The sequence below is a fragment of the Doryrhamphus excisus genome, linkage group LG12, assembly GCF_037039965.1.
Source record: "Doryrhamphus excisus strain RoL-2023G ecotype Guam linkage group LG12, RoL_Dexc_Guam_v1.1, whole genome shotgun sequence".
Taxonomy (NCBI): Eukaryota; Metazoa; Chordata; class Actinopteri; order Syngnathiformes; family Syngnathidae; genus Doryrhamphus; species Doryrhamphus excisus.
This window is the reverse complement of record NC_136368.1, coordinates 2,966,228-2,989,668: the sequence shown is the minus strand read 5'-3', so window position 1 is coordinate 2,989,668 and position 23,441 is coordinate 2,966,228. Positions and strand designations below refer to the sequence as shown.

Here is a 23,441-nt window from a genome sequence, read left to right as displayed (position 1 = left end):
CTCTTGGCCTCCATGTGGTTAACAAGTTTGGAGACCAGCATATTCCCCCGCATGTGCCCGGGCCCCCTCTTGGCGGGGCATAGCAATGTTAGCCAGGGGCATGGCCTCCCGGTTTAGACTGCAAGAATCTATGCAACTATGCTCTTTTTGTTGTATTTTATAAACAATAAGATAAATGACACAGGAAACAACAATATATATTTGTACATTTTTCAGTTTAAATCAAGCTAAAGACAGCACACGCCTCTGAAAAAGTATTTTGCTAAGCTAGTCTCTTTCAGAGTAGCACAACATTTGAATGGATCGCTGCGTTCAAAGACACAACGTAATTTCTTTAGGTGAAGTCACACGGATTGTCATGTATTTTTGGGATTTTCCCGGCATACTTAAATGCAGCTAATTGTAGAATTAGAATTACGTTAGTAATTGAAAAGAAGATGCACTTCCTGTTTTTAATTTGTCTTTCTATTTACACGTATAATAAAAGTTCGGAGTGTCCTTGAATGCATCTGGCTGTGGTGTGTCGATGAGGAAGTGTGTTTCCCAGAACGAGGAGGACAAGAGACGTGTTTTAGTGAGCAGGAGATACATATATGTTGTTGGAATGCCACTTCAGGCCAGCATAAAGTTATTGAATATGATTTATTATCGGTCTTCAAGTTATTAGACACGATTTCTAATGTGTGGGAACGCTATTGTAATCTTGTCGGTCGTCATGGGGGGGGCGGTGTGACATGCTGCGCATGCGTTAATGAAGCTGAACGTGTGACGGTAATGAATGAGATAAATGAGTCGCTGTTAAGGTGCCATTTCTGGTACATAGACAACCTTTGGCTGTACTCATTGACACATCACTTCTCCCCACGCAAACACGAGATTCCTGTCACTCAGACCAGTGACCTGAGTTGTGGTTTTCACAGATATGTAAAACAGGCTGTAAAAGAGTAAAACGGATATTGTCTTAATGCACTCGAAAAAAAAGCCAATTAATTATGCATATTGTTTTAAAAGAATATTTATAACATTTTGTTTGTTGTGTAGTGTCACCGGAAGATCATTATTTCCTTCATACAACACTACTCAACTGCAGACAGTTTAAGGAATTTAGTACAGGTAAGACTTTTATTGTTTTTTCATATATTTTTTACATGCATTTTTATTTACAGTATACATCTGCTTCTCAATTAATTACAATTTTTCAAAGAATTTCTGAATAAATGTTTCATAGTGGACTATGACCTATTATTAGTCCAAAAATATACAGACAAGTATGTATGTAGTATAGTACATAGTACATAGTATATCTATGTAGTATTGTTATATCTGTTCTATCTATGTAGTATCGTTGTCACCAGGCATCAGTACTGTTATGAGACTTGACATCCAATGACATGACCTTTCACACTGCATGGAGACCAGCAGAACCCATGGCCGAGACGGACATGCCATGGCCCGGACGGACATGCCATGGCCCGGACAGACATGCCATGGCCGGGACGGCCATGCCATGGCCGAGACGGGCATGCCATGGCCGAGACGGGCATGCCATGGCCGAGACGGACAGGCCATGGTCGAGACGGGCATGCCATGGCCGAGACGGACATGCCATGGCCCGAGACGGACAGGCCATGGCCCAAGACGGACATGCCATGGCCCGAGACGGACATTCCATGGCCCGGACGGACATGCCATGGCCCGGACGGACATGCTATGGCCCGGACGGACATGCCATGGCCGAGACGGACATGCCATGGCCCGAGACGGACATGCCATGGCCGAGACGGACATGCCATGGCCCGGACGGACATGCCATGGCCAGGACGGACATGCCATGGCCCGGACGGACATGCCATGGCCCGGACGGACATGCCATGGCCCGAGACGGACATGCCATGGCCGAGACGGACATGCCATGGCCGAGACAGACATGCCATGGCCGAGACGGACATGCCATGGCCCGAGACGGACATGCCATGGCCGAGACGGACATGCCATGGCCCGGACGGACATGCCATGGCCCGGACGGACATGCCATGGCCCGGATGGACATGCCATGGCCGAGACGGACATGCCATGGCCGAGACGGACAGGCCATGGTCGAGACGGACATGCCATGGCCGAGACGGGCATGCCATGGCCGAGACGGACAGGCCATGGTCGAGACGGACATGCCATGGCCCGAGACGGACAGGCCATGGTCGAGACGGGCATGCCATGACCGAGACGGGCATGCCATGGCCGAGACGGGCATGCCATGGTCCGAGACGGGCATGCCATGGTCCGAGACGGGCATGCCATGGTCCGAGACGGGCATGCCATGGCCCGAGACGGACATGCCATGGCCGAGACGGACATGCCATGGCTGAAGCACTGGTATGCGCATGTTAGTGGTTCATGGCGCTAAAGGAACGTTTGTTAGCTTTGCCACTCCTAATGAACACCTGTGTGACTGTGATTATCGGTTATGGGTGTGGCCGGTGTATCGGATGTGTGTACCTAATGTAGTGTCCATTGATTGAAACGAGGATGCTAGCTAGCATTGTCGCATGCATGCTTTGCAGCCACGGAAGGGTTAAGGCAGCATGAAAGCATCCATTGTGGTTTTAATGACCTAGCCGCCTCTTGGCTAGTACTAAATGGACCAAAGACGTGTGATAACAGGCGGCCTCTGAACGTCCAATTCAGAGCGAGGCGGACTACCCTTTCTTTCTCGTGTTTTAACTTGGCGTCCAGATTGCTGGTGTTTTCTCACATGGATCCATCATTTGCTTTGTGATGATTTTAGAGGCGTGTAGCTGTTGACAATCATACTGGCAGTGACGTTGGACATATTTTCTTGCTCCGCATGCTGATCCAGTCTATTTTTTGAACGTGTCCATATGGCCGCGTGCAGCTTCAATGAAGCACACGGCTGCAACAGCATGTAAGGCGTAGCGTGCCGACTTTTCCTCGCTATTGTTCAGTCCTCCGTAGATGTGTCTTTAAGGGAAAAAAAAGCTGAATTCAAATGAGGCACCCCTCTGGTGCCACACATGCTTCTCAGCCTCCCAAACAACACCTAGTGCAGGTGTGAATATTCTAATCCCCAGTGAGAATCACAGTGGGCCCTCTTGTCTTGTCCTCAGAGTCTCCTTTATGTGTGCTGCTGGCTAACAGCGACTTGCAGAAACACCTTTGACTAAGTGGAAGGTGGACATCCTCTTACCAACTGGGCTTAATGACTGATGATGCGGCACACAATTGAAAACAACCTAATTGAAAATAAAGTGCATTCCCAAAAACATATTCAGTATTCAAATATTGTCTCCAGCATGGACGGGAACCACGACTGACTGACTGATATTCTCCCAGGATCCTTTGCAATTTTCAACTTTGATTCCTAGTTTTGTTGTCCGGTGTGCCAACTGGGAGGATAGCGGCAAACACAGACGAAGAAGAAGCGGCTGCAGTGTTTGCATCCTGGTGATACCTTCACCACCATGATTCATGCTGTACATTCAATCACGGACGTCGAGCAATAAATGACATTCACTGTCTCCTGCATGTCAATCTTACCCAGGCTTTCAAGAGGGCCCAGGTTGGTGAGGAACTACAGCCACAAGATGCGACCTTATTCATCTGCATGGATGGGTGGATGAGTGGATTGAAAGATGGATGGATAGACAGAGATCCAAGAGATCTTCCCATGATAGAATCAAATCAGCCGTTTCAGTGGTCCAATCCAAAGGAGCGGAGGTGAGAACTAGCTTTGAACGAAATGAATCATATTCATTATGTAATTATGAAGTATATAAATTAAAGTAAAAATGCAGAGTCAATATTTAATATTTTACCATATTTTTTTAAACCATATTTACCATATAATATTATTACCATATTTTCCGGACTATAAGTCCTATAAGTTTCATAGGTTGGCTGTTCCTGCGATTTATACTCCAGAATGACTTATAAATGGTAATGGTTTTATTTCATTTAAAAATGCATCAGATTACAATTGAGTGCATCACATAATCAGTTCACAGTTCCACATGTCCAAAAGGAGTAGGAAGAAGCAAAGCTTATTAAATCCTACCCCTCCTTCTGGTACTTTTACAATCAGTAACTGTTCAGTAATTTGTTCACTTCCTGCTTTCCTAATTTATTTTTATTTTTATTTTTATTTTTATTTTTATTTTTATTTTATTTTTATTTTTATTTTTATTTTTATTTTTATTTTTATTTTTATTTTTATTTTTCCATGCAAATCCATTCCATAGTTTGATTCCACATACTGAAATGCTATGTTTTTTTTAACGTAGTCCTTGCATAGAAGTGTTTCAAATGTACTTCTTCCCTGAGATCATAGTTCTCCTCTCTTGTAGAGAAGTATTGGATGACATTTTTAGCTAATTGGTTATTTTTAGCCTTATGCATTATTATAGCTGTTTGAAGATGAACTATATCAGCAAGTATTTGTGATTTTAGAAATAAGGAGTTAGTATATTAGTGTAAAAAACTGTTTATGTTACATAAACACGGGACACCTTTTCTGTTCATGTTTATTTTTTGTGTAGCTGAATAAGCATTGTGTTAGCATATCTTACACCAATTCAGCCTGTTCTCTATTCTTTTATTGTTAGAACTTGCCTTCCAAGAGGACGTAATGTCTGTTTTGGTCAAGTAGTTTGTAAAATAGATTACCTGGAAAAATGTGACTTGTACTCCAGTGCGACTTATGTATGTTTTTTTCTACCTAATTATTTTTGGCCGTCTTATAGCGACTTATAGTCCAGAAAATACGGTACATAAATAGAATACGGCAGGATACGTCACCCTGTAGAATAAATACGTAGCATGTTACAGTACGTCAAATGTAAGATGATTTTTCCACCAGTATGGGGCATCAAATATAAATTTCCCAATGGGAAAATGGGAAGTGTGAAATGACGTGTGTGAAGAAGCTGAACATTAGGACGCTGGATCGATCTGAGAAATATGGGAGGAGTTAGCAAGCATTAAGAAAGTATAGATGGAAAAGGCTCTACACATTCCCAAATGATAGCGCTGCTGCTGAGAAGACTCCAGCTTCAGGTTCTTGTGTAGAAGAAGAAGGATCTAGCTATCTAGCTAGCCATGTGAGATGTGTCCTACTCGGATATTCAGTGTTAAGAAACCATCTGGCTCCACGAGAGCTGAAAGTCATCCTGGCAGCCCACTTTTCTCTGACTGACACCTCACTCGCTTAGTGGGAGGACGGATTGGGTGCACTGGCTTGGATGAGACGACACGTGTAGCACATCATCTTCCATCTCTCCCTACAAATCCTCAAGCTGCACTCACCTTTACGTGAAAAGAAGTTTCATCATATTGTGCCTCTGAGTCATCTTCCGTGTTGGTGAGATGTACAATCAGGTGTTGTGTTGGTCTTGCCGGGAGCTGTGAAAATGGCACACCATATGTAATACGCTATCGCTTCTTGCCAATTCCCAGAAGATGAGGACATCTTGTGCCAATGCTCACACTCTCTTTGTCCTTGCCTTTTCATTCAGCATTCTGGATTCCTTTGCGAGGATCTACCTCTTCATTTCATGCACGATTATTATTATGCGCTAGCCACAGCCAATAAGTTATGAACTATACCCTACGGCAGGGGTCTCAAACTCAATTTACCTGGAGGCCACTGGAGCTAGGGTCTGGGCGAGACTGGGCCGCATCAGGTTTTCCAAAAAAACCAAAAAAAAAACGCATTTATTAAAAACAGAAAAATGATTTGGTTCCGATTTTTTACAAGAAAAGCTCTGATAAAACATTCCACTGTTCTCAAATATCTTACTTTTTATTTTTCTACACAAAATAAGATCAATATTAAATATAATAATAATAACGGCAAATAATAAATAAATTAACAAAGCATTATTTGAGCCCTGTAGACATGACAAAACACGACTATAGTCACATTTATACTCTTTTTATTTGCAACATATTGCGCAACTGCAGGGTCTTGAGACACATGCTAACTCGCAAACTAGAGAGCTAGCAACCTAAACGGTAGCCTCCAAGTTATTTCCTTTAAACTTAAAAAGCCAAAAACTTACCACTTCCACACGGATAGGGAGGATAACTATTAACAGTTATTTAACCTTTAACATGAACATTAATCAAACGTAATAATTTTTTCTGGGTACATGATACCATACAGCATCCATAACTTGCGCGGGCTGCACTAACATTAAATTTTCATATCAAGGCGGGGGCCTCAAACTAGTGTCCTGCGGGCCACACTTGGCCCGCGGGCCGCGTGTTTGAGACCCCTGCATCAAATACTGCCTAAGTTTCTTTTAAATATCGGCAGCTTTTTGGAGGTTGAACAGTTGAGTCCAATGATGTAACTTGCCTATTTTTTATCTGTTTTTATATCTTTAGAACACATAGAAAAGAAATTTGTTTAGTAAACGTTGCTTTGTAGTTTAATGAGGGTTTTTTTAAGTATGGAAAATGTAGTTTTCGAGCGACCCCTATATGTACTGGATATGTATGGATATATGTGTGTGTGTATATGTATAAGTATACAAAGATAGATATGTATGTATGTGTGTACAGTATACAGAGTATACACAGACAGTACAGTATGTACATAGACATGAATCAGCTGCCTCCTAAACAAATTGGCTGCACATTGTGTTCACACCTACGCTAACCTGGGGATAGCGAGCACAATTCTCCCCGGTCATACCTGTGACAACAAGCTGCCAAGCGTTCCCCGCGCCCTAATACGGAATGCACGCACGGAGCTCCTGCAGCACGGTCACCATGTTTCCCTCTCGTCACACTGAAAGCAACACATGGACGTGGAGTGGAAGCACGTCCGTGAAATGAGCAGCAACAGATGGTCGGTGGATTGATCGAAACGAGTAACACCACTTCCTGCGTTTGGAGTGGGCTCAAGCCGCCGAGTAGTACGCTCCTGTCGCATCGTGTCCGCCTGTGTGAGCGATGAGGTCACCGCGATAGCCGACCACTCAGACGGGACGGTAGTCTGCTACTCAGACGTCCCCCTCGGCCGGGTGGGACATCCCCCGTCTGGCTGCATTATTCAACAGCGGCCATTACCTCTCCAAAGCACCAGAATATTGCTGAATATTTGAAGTATGACATCTCTAGTATTTACGTCTACGGATGATGATGATGATGATGATGATGATGATGGGAGTTAGAGGGAAAAAAGATGGAGACGGTGCCAGCTGGTGCAGCCTGGACGGTCACCAAGGCAACTTGCCCAGTTTGTCCAACTGATCCGCTGGACTTCTTGGCAGTCTCCTTGGGGGGACGCCGTGGACAAGTGGGCCTCTTTCAGCGCCAGTGATGGAGCATTGATCATTTTACTTTTCACCGTGAGGACCTTTGTAGTCTAGAACTCGTCTCGTCGCCGACCAACGTTGTTGCTTTTGCTTTACAAGTTAGACCTCAAGTTAGTCTAGACCAGTTCACTGATCCACAAGGGATCCACCGATCAATATGGACCCGTTTTTCCATCAGAAAACAGGTCAACATCCACCAGTCGGAAGGCTGAGCAGTGGGAATGCTAACAATGCCATTCCGGTTAGCCACGCCCACAGGTGCTCAGCTCCAACATGGACACACTTCCTCATTCTCCACCAATCACAAGCCAGGACACCGACACACGGTGCCAGCAGCTGTCATGTCTGTTTCACCTGCAAAGATTAGGTCACTGCTACACTGGTCTATACTGGTCTATACGGGTCTATACTGGTCTTTACGGGCCTATGCTGGTCTTTTTTCCTCTTTTCTTTTTTCTTATTGTTTGTTTTCAACATGGTTTATTCCTCTTTTCATGGTTTCTTTTGTTTCTTTTTTTATTTTGAAAATAGATTTTCACCTCTCTTTTCCTCCTTTTCTTTTCCTTTCCTTTCTGATGTCTTGTCCCTTCCTTGTTTGTCTTTTGAAGCTGGATCTGAGCGTCCGGCTTGTTTTTCCACCAATGCGGATCCTTGGCCTTCGTCGTGTTTGCCAAGAAAGAAGTTGGTTTGTTTGGGAGCTCCGAGATGCGCGCCTTGGTGTAAATCACGCAGCATTTATTTCTCCTGTCAGCCTGGAAGAGGGTTGTGGTCCCGGTGGAGTTGTGAAGTGATCATTAACCTTTCCTTTGCTTTCTTTCCTTGCCTGGTCACATCGCTTCCTGGCCCCATATGCCGCTTTCCTATTTCCTGGCTGCAGACAGCAGGGAGTAGCTCTATTATCACCTTCCTAGAGCTGTCTTTCAATGTGAGAGGCAATTCCATTTCACTCAGCCGTGGGGAGGAGGAGGTGGAGGAGAAGGAGGAGGAGGAGGGAAAAATATTCGGTAGAGCTTAGAGAAAGTGCTAGATGATCGCCAGTTTATGTCCGAACAAGGACAACTTCATCCAGTGGACCGGAGTGAAATGTTTCCGCGTGTTCCACCGCAACGAAGCTGTGCTAAGCGTGTCTCCAATGTCTCTTTGACTCGGAGCCCCCGTTATTTTTGGGGCTTTCCCTTTGGTCTTCGTGTTCTCCAACAATATTGCAGTGAAACATGAGTGATAATCTGCAGGCCTCTCCTTTTCACGCCGCATTCCCAATGAGCTGCGGGTTGCGTCTGGTGTTGTTGCCTGCGATTTTAATGAAGATTATTCTTGTAAGGCGACAGCCGCCCTGCTTGCACCCGCTCTCATTAAAATATCCCCTTTTTGGCACTTATTTGAAGAGCTGACAACTCTTAATGAAGATGTGAAGACGTTAGGCGGCCTGTTTACATGCTGGCTCATCGTTCTTAACTAGAACCCTGGAAAAGTACACAACGTGAAACATCTTTTGGAAGAATACATCATTTCATTTCTGACAGAAATCAGTCCTCTCGTTTTCAGGTTCAAACCCTCAAAAATAATGTCCTGTAGTTTACCTTCCATGAAAAACATCAAATCAGGGGTCTCAAACTCAATTTACCTGGGGGCCACTAGAGCTAGGGTCTGGGCAAGGCTGGGCCGCATCAGGTTTTCAAGAGAAAAAAAAAACGCATTTATTAAAAACAGAAAAATGAATAAACTTTGCTTTGGTTCTGATTTTCTACAAGAAAAGCTCTGATAAAACATTCCACTGTTCTCAAATATCTTACTTTTTATTTTTCTACACAAAATAAGTTGAAAATAAATAAACAAATCAAGAATAAAAAAAATCAATCAATCAGTAATAAATAAATAAATATAATAATAATAATAAAACCTTAAGAAACCACATATAGTTGGTGGGTAGACGAATTATTTTTTCAGATTAAAATGAACAAAGCATTATTAGAGCCCTGTAGACATGACAAAACACGACTATAGTCACATTTATACTCTTTTTATTTACAACATATTGCGCAACTGCAGGGTCTTGAGACACATGCTAACTCGCAAACTAGAGAGCTAGCGACCTAAACGGTAGCCTCCAAGTTATTTCCTTTAAACTTAAATAGCCAAAAACTTACCACTTCCACACGGATAGGGAGGATAACTATTAACAGTTATTTAACCTTTAACATGAACATTAATCAAACGTAATAATTATTTCTGGGTACATGATACCATACAGCATCCATATCAAACTTGCGCGGGCCGCACTAACATTAAACTTTCATATCAAGGCGGGGGCCTCAAACTAGTGTCCTGCGGACCACATTTGGCCCGCGGGCCACATGTTTGAGACCCCTGCATTAAATACTGCCTGCTATGGGAAGCCTCCTTTTTTGCTCACGTTTCTTTTAAATGTCGGCAGGTGTATGAATGGACGTTTGACGTATTGACATGCATGTGTACGTATGTATCGCTCCGGTATTGGATCAAATGTCTGGTCATCTGGTCCTGTGTCACACTGACAGAATTGGTGTGTTTTAGGTTGCATGGAAAGCCAGGAAGCAGGAAAGTGCACCCCCCTAACCCCCCCCCCCCCGTTCCGCCCACCATGGCCTGGCTACTCTTAAAATGCAACTGATGTCACTGATAAATAATTTCCAAGTTACAAACATCAGCCCCACAATCACAGCGATTCCATGACATTCATTCGGCATAAGTCACTTTCATTTTCATCACAATGCTTGGCTGTGAATTTTTCATGGCGTGGGGTCTTCGCTCTCAGACGTCTGACAGCGCACGGCAGCACTGATAACAAAATGCTCGCAAACCCCAAGCGTGCTCCTCGGGTCAGGCTCAGGAGATGCCTGTAAGAAGTACTTTCTCTGTTTTCTGTGATGATGATATCATTTTCATCAGCATTTCTTGTACTTTGGTGCCAAACCGAATTCACACAGGTGTCAGTGTTTTTAAGTGTTTCCATCTTCACCAGGCTTTACCGTTATAATACTCAAATATCACAACATTACTACTACCGCATCACGACTACCAGGAGAAGCAGAGTATAGAGGGGGAGGAGCCGCCTACTGTGGCCTAGCAAGGTGTACTGTATTCAGGCACATGCTCCGAGCAGCCGCTGTGATGCCACAGAGGTCTCTGGAAAACCTTTTCAAATGTTTCAAGAGGCTGTTTTTTGTTATGTGTGTTTTTTTCCCTCATTGTGGAGCGCATCATTTTGACCAGAAAAGGTTTCTGTGTGGACGAGAGGCTGAAACCATGAAAAGCTTGACTTTTAGACCCGAAAAAGTTTCTGTTTGGACGAAAGGCTGAAACCATGAAATGCTTAACTTTTTTGACCTGAAAAGGTTTCTGTGTGAACGAGAGGCTGAAAACCTGAAATTTCTTGACCTTTTACACCTGAAAAAGTGTCAATGTGGACGAGAGCTTGAAGCCATTAAATGCTGGACCCCTTTGACCCGAAAAGGTTTCCATGCGGACAAGAGGCTGAAACCATGAAATGCTTGACCATTTGGACCTGAAAAGGTTTCTATGTGTACGAGAGGATGAAACTCTGAAATTCTTGACCCCTTTTGACCTGAAAAGGGTTCCGTGTGGATGAGAGGCTGAAACGTTTCTGTGTGTACAAGAGGCAGAAACTCTGAAATTCTTGTCCCCTTTTGACCTGAAAAGGTTTCCGTGTGTTTAATGTTCGTGCGGCCCGCGCAAGTTTGATATGGATGCTGCATGGTATCATGTACCCAGAAATAATTATTACCTTTGATTAATGTTCATGTTAAAGGTTAAATAACTGTTAATAGTTATCCTCCCTATCCGTGTGGAAGTGGTAAGTTTTTGGCTTTTTAAGTTTAAAGGAAATAACTTGAAGGCTACCGTTTAGGTCGCTAGCTCTCTAATTTGCGAGTTAGCATGTGTCTCAAGACCCTGCAGTTGCGCAATATGTTGTAAATAAAAAGAGTATAAATGTGACTATAGTCGTGTTTTGTCATGTCTACAGGGCTCTAATAATGCTTTGTTCATTTTAATCTGAAAAAAATAATTTGTCTACCCACCAACTATATGTGGTTTCTTAAGTTTTTATTATTATTATTATATTTATTTATTACAGATTGATTGATTTTCTTTATTTTTGATCTTATTTTGTGTAGAAAAATAAAAAGTAAGATATTTGAGAACAGTGGAATGTTTTATCAGAGCTTTTCTTGTAGAAAATCGGAACCAAAGCAAAGTTTATTCATTTTTCCGTTTTTAATAAATGCGTTTTTTTTTTTTTGAAAACCTGATGCGGCCCAGCCTCGCCCAGACCCTAGCTCCAGTGGCCCCCAGGTAAATTGAGTTTAAGACCCCTGATCTAGAGGGTTCTTTGAAGGACACGTTCCATAGAAAAGTGTAAGCAAGAAGAACATTGATTGAACATTTCTTACTCTGGGAGAAACTATACTTTATTTGGTAAAGATGCACGTAAATGAAAATAAAAGTGATTCCACTGGGTGTGAGAGGCGTGAAGAGGTGTTCGATTAGTGGGAAATTGTGACTCTAAAAAAAAGAGCAACATTTGTGTTGATATTGGAGTTAAATGATGATGATTTGTTGGGTAAACAGGCACCATACCCACCAAGGATCACCTGCTCTGAGGTGAATCTGTGGTGTGTGGGGCTGAGTTCAGGGGGGGGGGGTGCGCTCCGGCTGCAGGGGCTGTGTCCTTTCAGGACGTGCGTAATGAGCAGGTGTAGAGAAGACTCGTGCGTACACACGTGTGTGTCGCCGTGTGTCCAGGGAGGAACGCTAATGAGGCTTTAAAAACCACAACTGTCCACTCCGCCCCTTAGCAGGCTTCCAGCTGTCCTTTTTGTCAGGAAGCGCCCCTGGTTCCCTTTGACACGAGGAGGAGGGGCCTTCAGATTAGTCAGACAACTTCATTAAAGACTTCACACGTCTTTCCTTCTAATCCCAAATCAGAGGAAAAAAAGCTCACTTCTTTCTTTGCTTCACTTTGATTTATTGATTGAAATTGCAAAGTGACATGTGGCAAACAACATATAAATAACTAAAGGGCCATCTTAAATGCATTCCCATGAAATTTTTAGTGGCGGCTGTAATATAAGCCACTACCTGTCATGAATTCCAAATAACCTGAGCTCTATCATCCTAGCCTCATTCCTTATTACTGGCCTGACAAGGAAATGTTTACCCATCCGACAACAGACATGCCATTTCATCGTCGCAAAAAAGCAATTTCACCTGACCGGAGTGGCACACCGTGTCCCGTATCCTCGCTGCCTGGAATGTTCTTGTCATTTGCGCTGCTGTGATCGCATCATTGAAGTGACAGTGGCGGGCATTAGCTAAAGTCCCCGAGCTGGTGCTCACTTTCAGCCCCTTTCTCTCCTTGTCATTCACATTGATTCCATTACACCCGGGTGGCCGCTGCATTCCTTGGCCACAACAACAACAACAATCATAATCACAGCAAGCTTCTCAATGGATGCATTTTTAGGAAAGAAAAATAGCACCTGAAGGCAACTAAGTCACTCATTACTTTGATGCGTGCGTAACATGTCACATTCAAAATAATAATAATAATAAATAAATACAGAAGACATCACTAATGTAACTGTGGAAGTACAATTTGATGCAGAAATTCCGCAAAATACATCAACACTGTCCTTGAACACAACACCATTTAAAGCGTGATTTAAATGTTCCGCTACGATGAACGATATTTTAGCATTTTAGTTCATTTGGAAATGTAAAAAAAATATCTTTTTCTTCATAAAATGCATTAAAAAGGTATATTTCACACATAGTTGTAAGTGGCGATTAATCACAATTGAGTCATTTGAAACCTGTGATTAATTTCTGCCCCAGATTTTAGTCATTTGTTTTCATAACATATTGAAATTACATTTTTCTCCGCTTATGTGGGTCTGGGTCGTGGGGGGGCAGCAGTCTCAGTAGGGAACCCCAGACATCCCGGTCCCCGGCCACCTTTTCCAGTTCCACCGGGAGGACACCAAGGCGTTCCCAGGCCGGCTGTGAGACATAATCCGTCCAGCGTGTCCCAGGTCTGCCCCAGGGGCCTTCTCCCGGCCTTCTTCAGCGACCACATGAAGGAAACCATAAACATATCCCGATATTTGCAGAAGATACAAGCCGTGCACATTTTTTCTACTCCATGTTTTCATCCAGGAAATCGAATCTACATGCACCCGGACTCGCCCAACACGGGAGCCCACTGGATACGGCAGGAGATCCTTCAGCAAGCTCAAGCTGACCAACAACAAGGGACGGGTAAGACGTCCTAGTTTCCGTTTCCGTCACGGTGTGTCCGAATCCAGATGGTGGTCCCTGCACCAGTATATAGTATGATATATACTATATAGGTATGAATATATCCCCATCTCCTGACTGTGTGGCCTACATGTTAACCACTCGCCCACCGTGCAGTCATTTAGGCCAGTGTTTCTCAACTATTGACAAACTAATATCTATTTATTTCATTCATTCGTTCATTTTCTACCGCATTTTCCTCACAATTGTCGCGGGGGTGCTGTCTTTGGGCGTGTACACCCTGGACTGGTCGCCAGCCAATCACAGGGCACATATAGACAAACAAACCATTCACACTCACATTCATACCTATGGACAATTTGGAGCGGCCAATTAACCTAGCATGTTTTTGGAATGTGGGAGAAAACCCATGCATGCACGGGGAGAACATGCAAACTCCACACAGAGATGGCCGAGGGTGGAATTGAACCCTGGTCTCCTAGCTGTGAGGTCTGCGCGCTAACCACTAGACCACCGTGCCACCCTATCTACTTATATTTATTTACTGAAAGCAGCCAAATGCAAGAAAATGAAGAGCAGTTGAAGCATAAAAGCGTGTTCAAGAGTCAATTTGCATACTGATTACTAGAAATGTGTACATGTTGGCAGGTCTGCACTCATATTGGCCGTCCTCATCTTGGGTCAAGATGAAATGGACCCTAAGTGGACCCTATCAGGGAGCCTTTAACTGCCTAACCATCACTGTACTTTCTCCCAAAGACACCAAGACGGGATGACATGATCCCCCCGGGGAGGGGGTCAGTGTGATTTCTTACACAGGTAAGTCCATTGGGTGGCTCAAAAAAGGATTGTGGTGATTGAAGACGAAAGATGCAAGTGAAGCATAATCCCGTAATTAAATGTCCTTGTTTTCTGGCCCAGACAAGCCCGTGCTTGCACGTTTCACAGGAATAGATGACTGGACCCTACAGCAGCCTGACTGTATAATAAGCTCTCGTTAGCCTGCACAATATTCATTACACACACACACACATGCAGATGCTCACACTTTTTCAGCATGCAAGTCGCGACATGATCTATACCTCTTTTTATAAAACACATAACATAGCCTTTACCTATAGTACGCTTTCAGCTTTATAATTCGTCATCGAATAATCATAACACACATTTCTATAGTGGACTTCATGACGCCAAACGATGGATTTTATTATACATCACTTTTCTTATACATATTCTATATACGTCAGTTTATCCATCATCACCATATCATAAAAATGGAAGTTCAACATGAGACGTCAGTTCACCATATCTGGTGTACTGCTACAGACAGATGTTATATAGCATATATGGGAATGTTTTTATTACATTTTACATATAAAACCATCAGTAAGGATCATTCATTCATTCATTTTCTACCGCTTGTCCTCACGAGGGTCGCGGGGGGTGCTGGAGCCTATCCCAGCTGTCTTCAGGCGAGAGGCGGGGTACACCCTGGACTGGTCGCCAGCCAATCACAGGGCACATATAGACAAACAACCATTCACACTCACATTCATACCTATGGACAATTTGGAGTCGCTAATTAACCTAGCATGTTTTTGGAATGTGGGAGGAAACCGGAATACCCGGAGAAAACCCATGGCCGAGGGTGGAATTGAACCCTGGTCTCCTAGCTGTGAGGTCCGCGCGCTAACCACTCGTCCGCCGTGCCGCCCGGTAAGGATCATAAAAATTAAAAAAAAAAATCCTTCCTTATTAGGAACTTGTACTCCTGTCAACATCCAGCTGCTACCTTTTCCCATGGAATAATCCTCTTTAACTCCTAATGGACGAAAGGGCCCTGCAGTCTGCATCAAATCCCCCCCCCCCCATGTGTTACCCTGGTAATAAGCTTGTTAGGCCGCCAAGAAAGGTGTTCGCTGTGCAATGCTGCAAGGTAGCTGCGTCTGCTTGCTCCCTCCGCACTGACTGTGTGACTTCAACTCATCTCACACTCATCTTAGCTCTTTTTCCCTGCATAGGTGAATCACTACAACTCGTATTATACGCTTCAGTCGCCATCATGTTCTAGAAACGGGCTGATTGGACACCCCCAGATAGCTACTTAAGAAATAATAGTGCTTGGTATTCATTGAACAATAGAAGTGTCATTGTCCTGCTTCTACACTTTCACGTTTATTTTCCCTGCTGACCAAATTAAACGTTCTCATTCAATCTAGAATAATTTTATGTGAAACAAGAACATGCATTCTAAATATTGAAAAAAAGCTTTAGCACAAGGCAGCCAACAATGCAATGTAATGTGATACACCTATTTGGACTGTTGACGATACCTCCAAAAAAAAGCTCTAATAATAACTTTCCTGGTTCTAGATCCATGATGTGAGCATGTAGTAACAGGTACAGTAACTGGTACATACATGATCAAATGTCATACTTATAGTATTACTGGAACTTCCTTCCCAGGTGCATTCATTTCACATAGCAACAAACGAACGCTGGAGAACATTTGCTAGCGCACTTCCTGACAGCCAATGACAACGGCTACTTGTTACTTCTACTCCCCCCCCCCGGGCAGAAAACAATGTGAAGAACAGAGTGAAAGGCCAAAACATTAGCATGTAGCACTGGTGGTAAACGAGGGTTAATATGCATGTCAGTTGGAACCTTGTTTGGAGGTTTTTGGGTTCGGTTTTTGATGGATTTTCTAGGTTTTTCGATATCTTTAGAAACACACAGTGCTCGTGTGTCGTGTAAAGGATTGTGGCTGATGAGCAACATTCCAAAAAAAGTCCAATTTTCCTTGAAATGTTTCAATGTACCAAAGGACACGAAGCATATAGCAAAGATTCTGGACCAAAACCAAATCAGGTATGTACATAGTAGGATGTTGCCTAATGGTTTCTGTCCTATATCCGTTCTGTAATAACCGAATGAATGTACCTAATCAGCGGCACTAGTGGTTAGACCTCACAGCTAGGACACCAGGGTTCAATTCCACCCTCGGCCATCTCTGTGTGGAGTTTGCATGTTCTCCCCGTGCATGCGTGGGTTTTCTCCGGGTACTCCGGTTTCCTCCCACATTCCAAAAACATGCTAGGTTAATTAGCGACTCCAAATTGTCCATAGGTATGAATGTGAGTGTGAATGGTTGTTTGTCTATATGTGCCCTGTGATTGGCTGGCCACCAGTCCAGGGTGTACCCCGCCTCTCGCTCGAAGACAGCTGGGATAGGCGACACCCCCCGCGACCCTCGTGAGGAAAAAGCGGTAGAAAATGAATGAATGAATGTACCTAATCAACCGTCCAGCGAGCGTACAGTATACAGTATATAGAGTATGACGTATTATTATTTATCTAGGATCTCTTTTTGCGGCCAATACTGAGGTGTTTTTTTTTTCTGATATCAGAACCCGGGCTCCCAACTTGATGAAATATTAAGCAGCCGTGGGAGCCCTAAACACATCTTCCTGCAGCGGGACGCTAGGATTTCACGCTATATGGCAAACATCCGAAGGCAAGGGATGCAGCGCCTGTCATGGACTGTCATTTTGGCCGTGTGAATAATAAATCCTCATGTCTTCCGCAGACACACTTTGGCACTCATGGCGCATAAATAGGTAAATAACGCAGGGAAAATCGGCAAAGAGCACCAGAAAATAACGTTGGACTCAGTTGAGAGGACATTTTTAGACTTCCTAATGAAACGACAAGGCAGCCTCGGCCAATCACGGGGCTTGTTTCATTAGAGGCAGTGATGGAGAGGAGAGCTCATGCTTGCAAGGTGGTGTCAATTGCTTCATTTGCAGCTAGGAAGCCATCATCCTTTCGCTGCGTTGCATTGTGGGGGACGTGTGCAGGGGGGAAAAAAAGCAGCCCATCAGAGGTTTAGGTTGAGTTATGCAAGTGGAGATCTCCCCCCAGAGTGACCCCTCCAGGAAATGTATGAATGATGGAGCAGAGCTTTCCTTGCATCCCATCCTAGCTGACAACCAGGAGAGAAGTTCACCCCAGAAAAAAAGCCCCAGGGAGATGACGAATCAGTCGGAGGCAGACACTTTCCCCGACTCCAAGGACGCGCAAGGGGGCAAACTCGGAGACTCTGACGCCCGCCACACCCTCCATGGAGCAGCGGGGGACAGGTGCAGCTTCTCCTCGTCCGCGCAGCCGCCGCACTCCGTCTCAGCCTCCGCAGCGCCCGGTGCCATGTTCCCTTACCCGAGCCAGCACGGCGCCGCGCACCCAGCCTTCTCCATCGGGAGTCCCGGCCGCTACGTGGCCCACCACCCGGTCCTCGGCAACGGAGCTTACAACAGCCTGCTCGGGAGCTCTTCGCCCCAAGCCTACCCGCCGGCCGCCGGCTACCCGTACGCAGCCCAGCAGTACGGACACACCTACCAAGGCGGCGCCTTCTACCAGTTCTCCCCGGCCCAGGCTGCCGGCCTCCTTCCCGGCAAGGCGCAGGTGTATCTCTGCAACAGGGCCCTCTGGCTCAAGTTCCACAGACACCAGACCGAGATGATCATCACCAAGCAAGGAAGGTACGGCTTTCCAGATGATGTATTATTTATCCGATGCAAACACACATCCGTGTATCTATCGAAATAAAGACCATGAGGGACGAATACGCTTGGAGTATTTCCTTTCTTGCTTCTCTTCCCCTCAGGCGAATGTTTCCGTTTTTAAGCTTCAACGTTTCCGGCCTGGACCCCACCGCTCACTACAACATCTTCGTGGATGTCATCCTGGCCGATCCCAACCACTGGAGGTTTCAGGGGGGCAAGTGGGTGCCCTGTGGGAAGGCCGACACCAACGTCATTGGTAAGAAAAATTATTCTTTTTTTACTCCAAGAAAACACACCTGCATATTTTAAAGATGCACTTTAAATAATTATACCATTAAATATATGATATTATCATATCCGAAAAGACGTAGAAAACCATAAACATATCCCGATATTTGCAGAAGATACAAGCCGTGCACATTTTTCCACTCCGTGTTTTCATCCAGGGAATCGAGTCTACATGCACCCGGACTCGCCCAACTCGGGAGCCCACTGGATGCGGCAGGAGATCTCCTTCGGCAAGCTCAAGCTGACCAACAACAAGGGAGCGTCCAACAACACCGGCCAGGTAAGACGTCCTAGCTTCCGTGTCCCCCCTACCCCCCTGCCCCTTCGGTGGCCGTCACGACGTGTCCGCGTCCAGATGGTGGTCCTGCAGTCCCTGCACAAGTACCAGCCCAGACTGCACGTGCTGGAGGTCAACGAGGACGGCACGGAGGACGGAGGCCAGCCGGGAAGAGTCCAGACTTTCACCTTCACCGAGACCCAGTTCATCGCCGTCACGGCCTACCAGAACACCGACGTGAGCCCCCCCCCCTCCCCTAAAACAATCCCAATAAAAATAGGAGAATAATCCGTAGCTATTCTCCCGCCACAGATCACTCAACTGAAAATCGATCACAATCCCTTTGCCAAAGGATTTCGGGACAACTATGACACGTGAGTACGGAATCTAATAATCCTCATAAATGGCATCATTCATTCATCTTCACCATAAAAACTATGACACGTGAGTACGGAATCTAATAATCCTCATAAATGGAATCATTCATTCATCTTCACCATAAAAACTACGGAATCTAATAATCCTCATAAATAATACCTCATAAAAGTACACTGTATTCCATCGATATATATGATTTATATATATATACTCTATATAAGTCATGTATGTATGATATAAATATATATATATACTGTATATAAGTAGTGTATGATATAATATATATTGTATATAATATATATTGTATATAAGTAATGTATGATATAAATATATATACTGTATATAAGTAGTGTATGATATAATATGTATACTGTATATAAGTAATGTATGTATGATATAAATATATACTGTATATAAGTAGTGTATATATGATATAAATATATATACTGTATATAAGTAATGTATGTATGATATAAATGTATATACTGTACATAAGTAGTGTATGTATGATATAAATATATACTGTATATAAGTGGTGTATGATGTAAATCTAAATATATATAAGTGTATGTATGATATAAACATAAATACTGTATATAAGTAGTGTATGATATAAATATAAATATATATAAGTGTATGTATGATTTAAATATAAATACTGTATATAAGTAGTGTATGATACAAATATAAATATATACAAGTGTATGTATGATATAAATATATATACTGTATATAAGTGAGTGTATGATATAAATATATATACTGTGTATAAGTAGTGTATGATATAAATATATATATTGTATATAAGTAGTGTATGATATAAATATAAATATTGTAGTTGTGCAGTTGTGCAGTGTATGATATCAATATATACATATACTGTATATAAATGTAGGGTATGATATAAATATCTATACTGTATATAAGTATAAGGTATGATATCTTATAAACTATAAACTATGTTGTACATGTTGACATATTGAGCAACACTAGAAGGCCAAAATATTAGGCACACGTAGCCACGTGCCAGCAATAAAAATCATAAAGACTATACTGTACTGTACACGTGTACAAATATCATATCATCTTGTATTGTACACATGTACCTCATGGATGGCATCATTCCACCTTATCGTGGAATAATAATACACTACAAGGAATAACATGACTAAATAATATTACATGATATTACATTGCATGATATTATATTACATTATATCATACATTACAATACATTATATTATGTTATATTATATTACATTACATTATGTTACATTACATAATATTACATTGCATTGCATTACATTATATTAAATGACATGATATTATATTACATTACATTATATTAAATTACATATCACATTACATTATATTACATTACATTATATTAAATTACATGATATATGACATGATACTACATTATTTTATATTACATTAGAATATATTACATTGCATTATATTAAATTATATTACTTCATATTATATTACATCATATGATATGATCCAACCATCGCTTATCCTCACCATGGTGGGTATGCTGGAGCCTATTCCAGCTGTTTTTGGGACTGGTCGTTCATTATATTACATAATATATTACACTATATTATATTACCTTAAATTATATTATACATTATATTATATTGATATTTTATTTGGAATCAAATATGAAAATGCAGTACCTACCACCATATACAGTATATAAAAATACCATCATATACTTCTTCTTTGTCTTTGGGCTTATCCCTTCAGGGGTCGCCACAGCCAATCAATCTCCTTTATCCAACCCTGTCTTATGAAATACCATCATATACAGTATATATAACATATACAGTATTTACAATAATAAAGTGCTGTGTTAGCTATTATTACGAGTGTTAATATGTTGATAGTAATACATAAAGTTTTTTTAATGGGGAAAAATTAAATAATTATTATCAGCATATTATTGTGTACGTGAGCAATGTGCAGGACGACAAATGGAATGGTGGATGAACACCACTATGCACCAGTACACATATTATATATACAGTATATAATATATATATATATATATTATACAGTATGCATAGATGGATATATTAAAAATATAGATTATATAGGATGCATATATAATGCATATAATATTATATATATGTATATTTTGCAGTAGGCCCACGAAGAAACGCGAGGTGTACCTAATGAAGTGACCGTGCGCGTATCGTGACGACGGTCGTTGCGGAAGGGCTGTACCTAATGAAGTGTCTTTTGCTCGTGCGTGTTTGCAGCGTGTACACGGGCTGCGACATCGACCGCCTGACCCCGTCCCCGGGCGAGCCCCCCCGCTCCCAGATCTTGGCGGGCCCCAGATACGCCATGCACAGCCCTTTCCTGCAGGAGCAATTCGTCAGCACGTACGCCAAATCCCGCTTCCACGCTGGCGTCGGCGCGACCGCTGGCACGGAACGCAGCGTCCCCCTCGGCAACAGCTTGCTGTCCCCGCCGCAGAGCGAGGAGCCCCCGATGGACACCCCCCCGCAGCGATGGTTCGTCTCCCCTGCCAACAACCGACTGGACTTCGCCGCCTCGGCGTACGAGGCCGCCGATTTCGCGGGCAACGCGGCCACCTTGCTGTCCTACGCCGCGGCCGGAGTGAAGGCCCTCCCCTTGCCCGCGGCGGGCTGCTCCAACCGCGCCCTCGGCTACTACTCGGACCCTTCCGGGTGGGGAGGGCGCACCCCGCCGCAGTACAAGGCCGGCTCGGTGTTCCCCTGCTGGGCCGCCAACTCCGTCGGCGCCAGAAGCAACTGCCTGGCGGAGGAGGGAGACTCCGTGCCGGCGCAGAGGTCGCCCGTCGGCTCGGAGGAGGCCAAGGCCAAGGACGTCACCTCCGAGTCGGGCTGGATGGAGACGCCGTCGTCTATCAAGTCCATCGACTCCGGCGACTCGGGCATCTTTGAGGCCGTCAAACGGAGGAGGCTGTCCCCGCCCTCCTCCGCCCCGGCCTCGGACGCTCTGGCCCCGCTCAAGTCCGACCTCTTGTCGGCACCCAGGGAGGCGGACAAGACCTGCGCCAAAGACATTGGCTACTACAGCTTCTACGCCAGCTAAATGGAGCGATGGCGGTTCTCCTTCATGCTTTCTCTGCTGTAAATACAAATGTTATTTCTATGGCTGTGCTGTTGGAACGAGAACGTGTGATGGTGCCTGTATACAGTATATATTTACAGTCTATAAATATTCATGTACATGAAACGTTTTTTTGTGTAGCATAGCAGGTGAGGGAGGGATGCATTTTGTACTTTTATCCAAATGGTAGACGACCAAATGTTTATGACGTCACTGCCTCGTTGACGATAGTTGTTCAAATGCCAATCAATGTATGTATGTACGGTGTACCTCTATACGGGATATAGCATCCTTTTTAATGGCTCTATGTTGTTGTTGTCATGTCATAGGAAGACAATAAATCATCTTATCTAGCTAGTTTTATCCCTGTGGTTGCGATTAGATGCATCTGACATGGTGTACATGATACAGATATTACGGTATGTCATGAGCAACTTCTTTTTTTTCCACTTCGTCTTGTGCCCTTATCGCCAGCAGGTGGCGGTAGCTGCACAGACTGGCATCGAGCAGCATCGCAAAGGTCAGTGTGGGGTCATCTAAACTACACACTGACCTGAACACACCATATTTATTATGCGTGTATGTGTAGTCTCTCACTACCGTAACTCTTACTCGGAAGTACGGTTTGCTGCATTTAAATGTGCTCGGAAATCCAATCCACTCCAAATGTGAACTGAACTTGAGTTACGTGACTCATAATAACGACAATAAAGTGTGATTCTGCTGCTATGAAATATAATAAAAACATTTGATTATAAAACATACTAACGTTAGCTAAGTACATTCTCAGAAACGGCTCTTTATAACTCAATTCTGACCTAAACACATCACTCCACTCCGAAGCACAACTCGCAAAACTGTTTACATTAAGAGCATTGTACTTCCGTGTTGGGGGTGTACGTTTGTGTTCAAACTTCAAATTAAGAGCAGCTTATCGTTGAGTTTATTATATGAGCGTTTACTTGTAGGACAAGCAGTGCACACAAACTAAAGAGAATGTATTTTCTTTCAAGTACCAGAACTCAACGAAATGTGTTTGCAGCAACACGAGCTAGAAACACATGTTAGCATTTTATTTTGAAAAGACGGTGCGAATAACCATCACCGAATTGAAAATGTTTTCCTATTCTTATAGTATGACTATAGCATTAGCTAGGTCACGCTCTGTGCTTG

The 23,441-nt window shown here is 43.5% G+C and overlaps 1 protein-coding gene and 1 long non-coding RNA gene across 2 annotated transcripts; both read left to right on the top strand.

Moving 5' to 3' along the window:
- Window positions 1-1,046: 1,046 nt before the first annotated feature.
- Window positions 1,047-13,599, top strand: LOC131135772 (uncharacterized). Its single transcript, XR_013629615.1, has 3 exons — window positions 1,047-1,113; window positions 3,560-3,735; window positions 13,554-13,599. It is a non-coding gene; the product is annotated as an uncharacterized LOC131135772 (long non-coding RNA).
- Window positions 13,600-14,428: 829 nt separating this feature from the next.
- Window positions 14,429-22,902, top strand: tbr1b (T-box brain transcription factor 1b). The gene is made up of 7 exons (XM_078795388.1): window positions 14,429-14,474; window positions 17,066-18,196; window positions 18,322-18,476; window positions 18,667-18,788; window positions 18,864-19,022; window positions 19,098-19,159; window positions 21,428-22,902. The coding sequence occupies exons 2-7, from the start codon at window positions 17,556-17,558 to the stop codon at window positions 22,248-22,250; spliced, it is 1,962 nt and encodes a 653-aa protein (XP_078651514.1). The 5' UTR covers window positions 14,429-14,474; window positions 17,066-17,555; the 3' UTR covers window positions 22,251-22,902.
- Window positions 22,903-23,441: the final 539 nt, after the last annotated feature.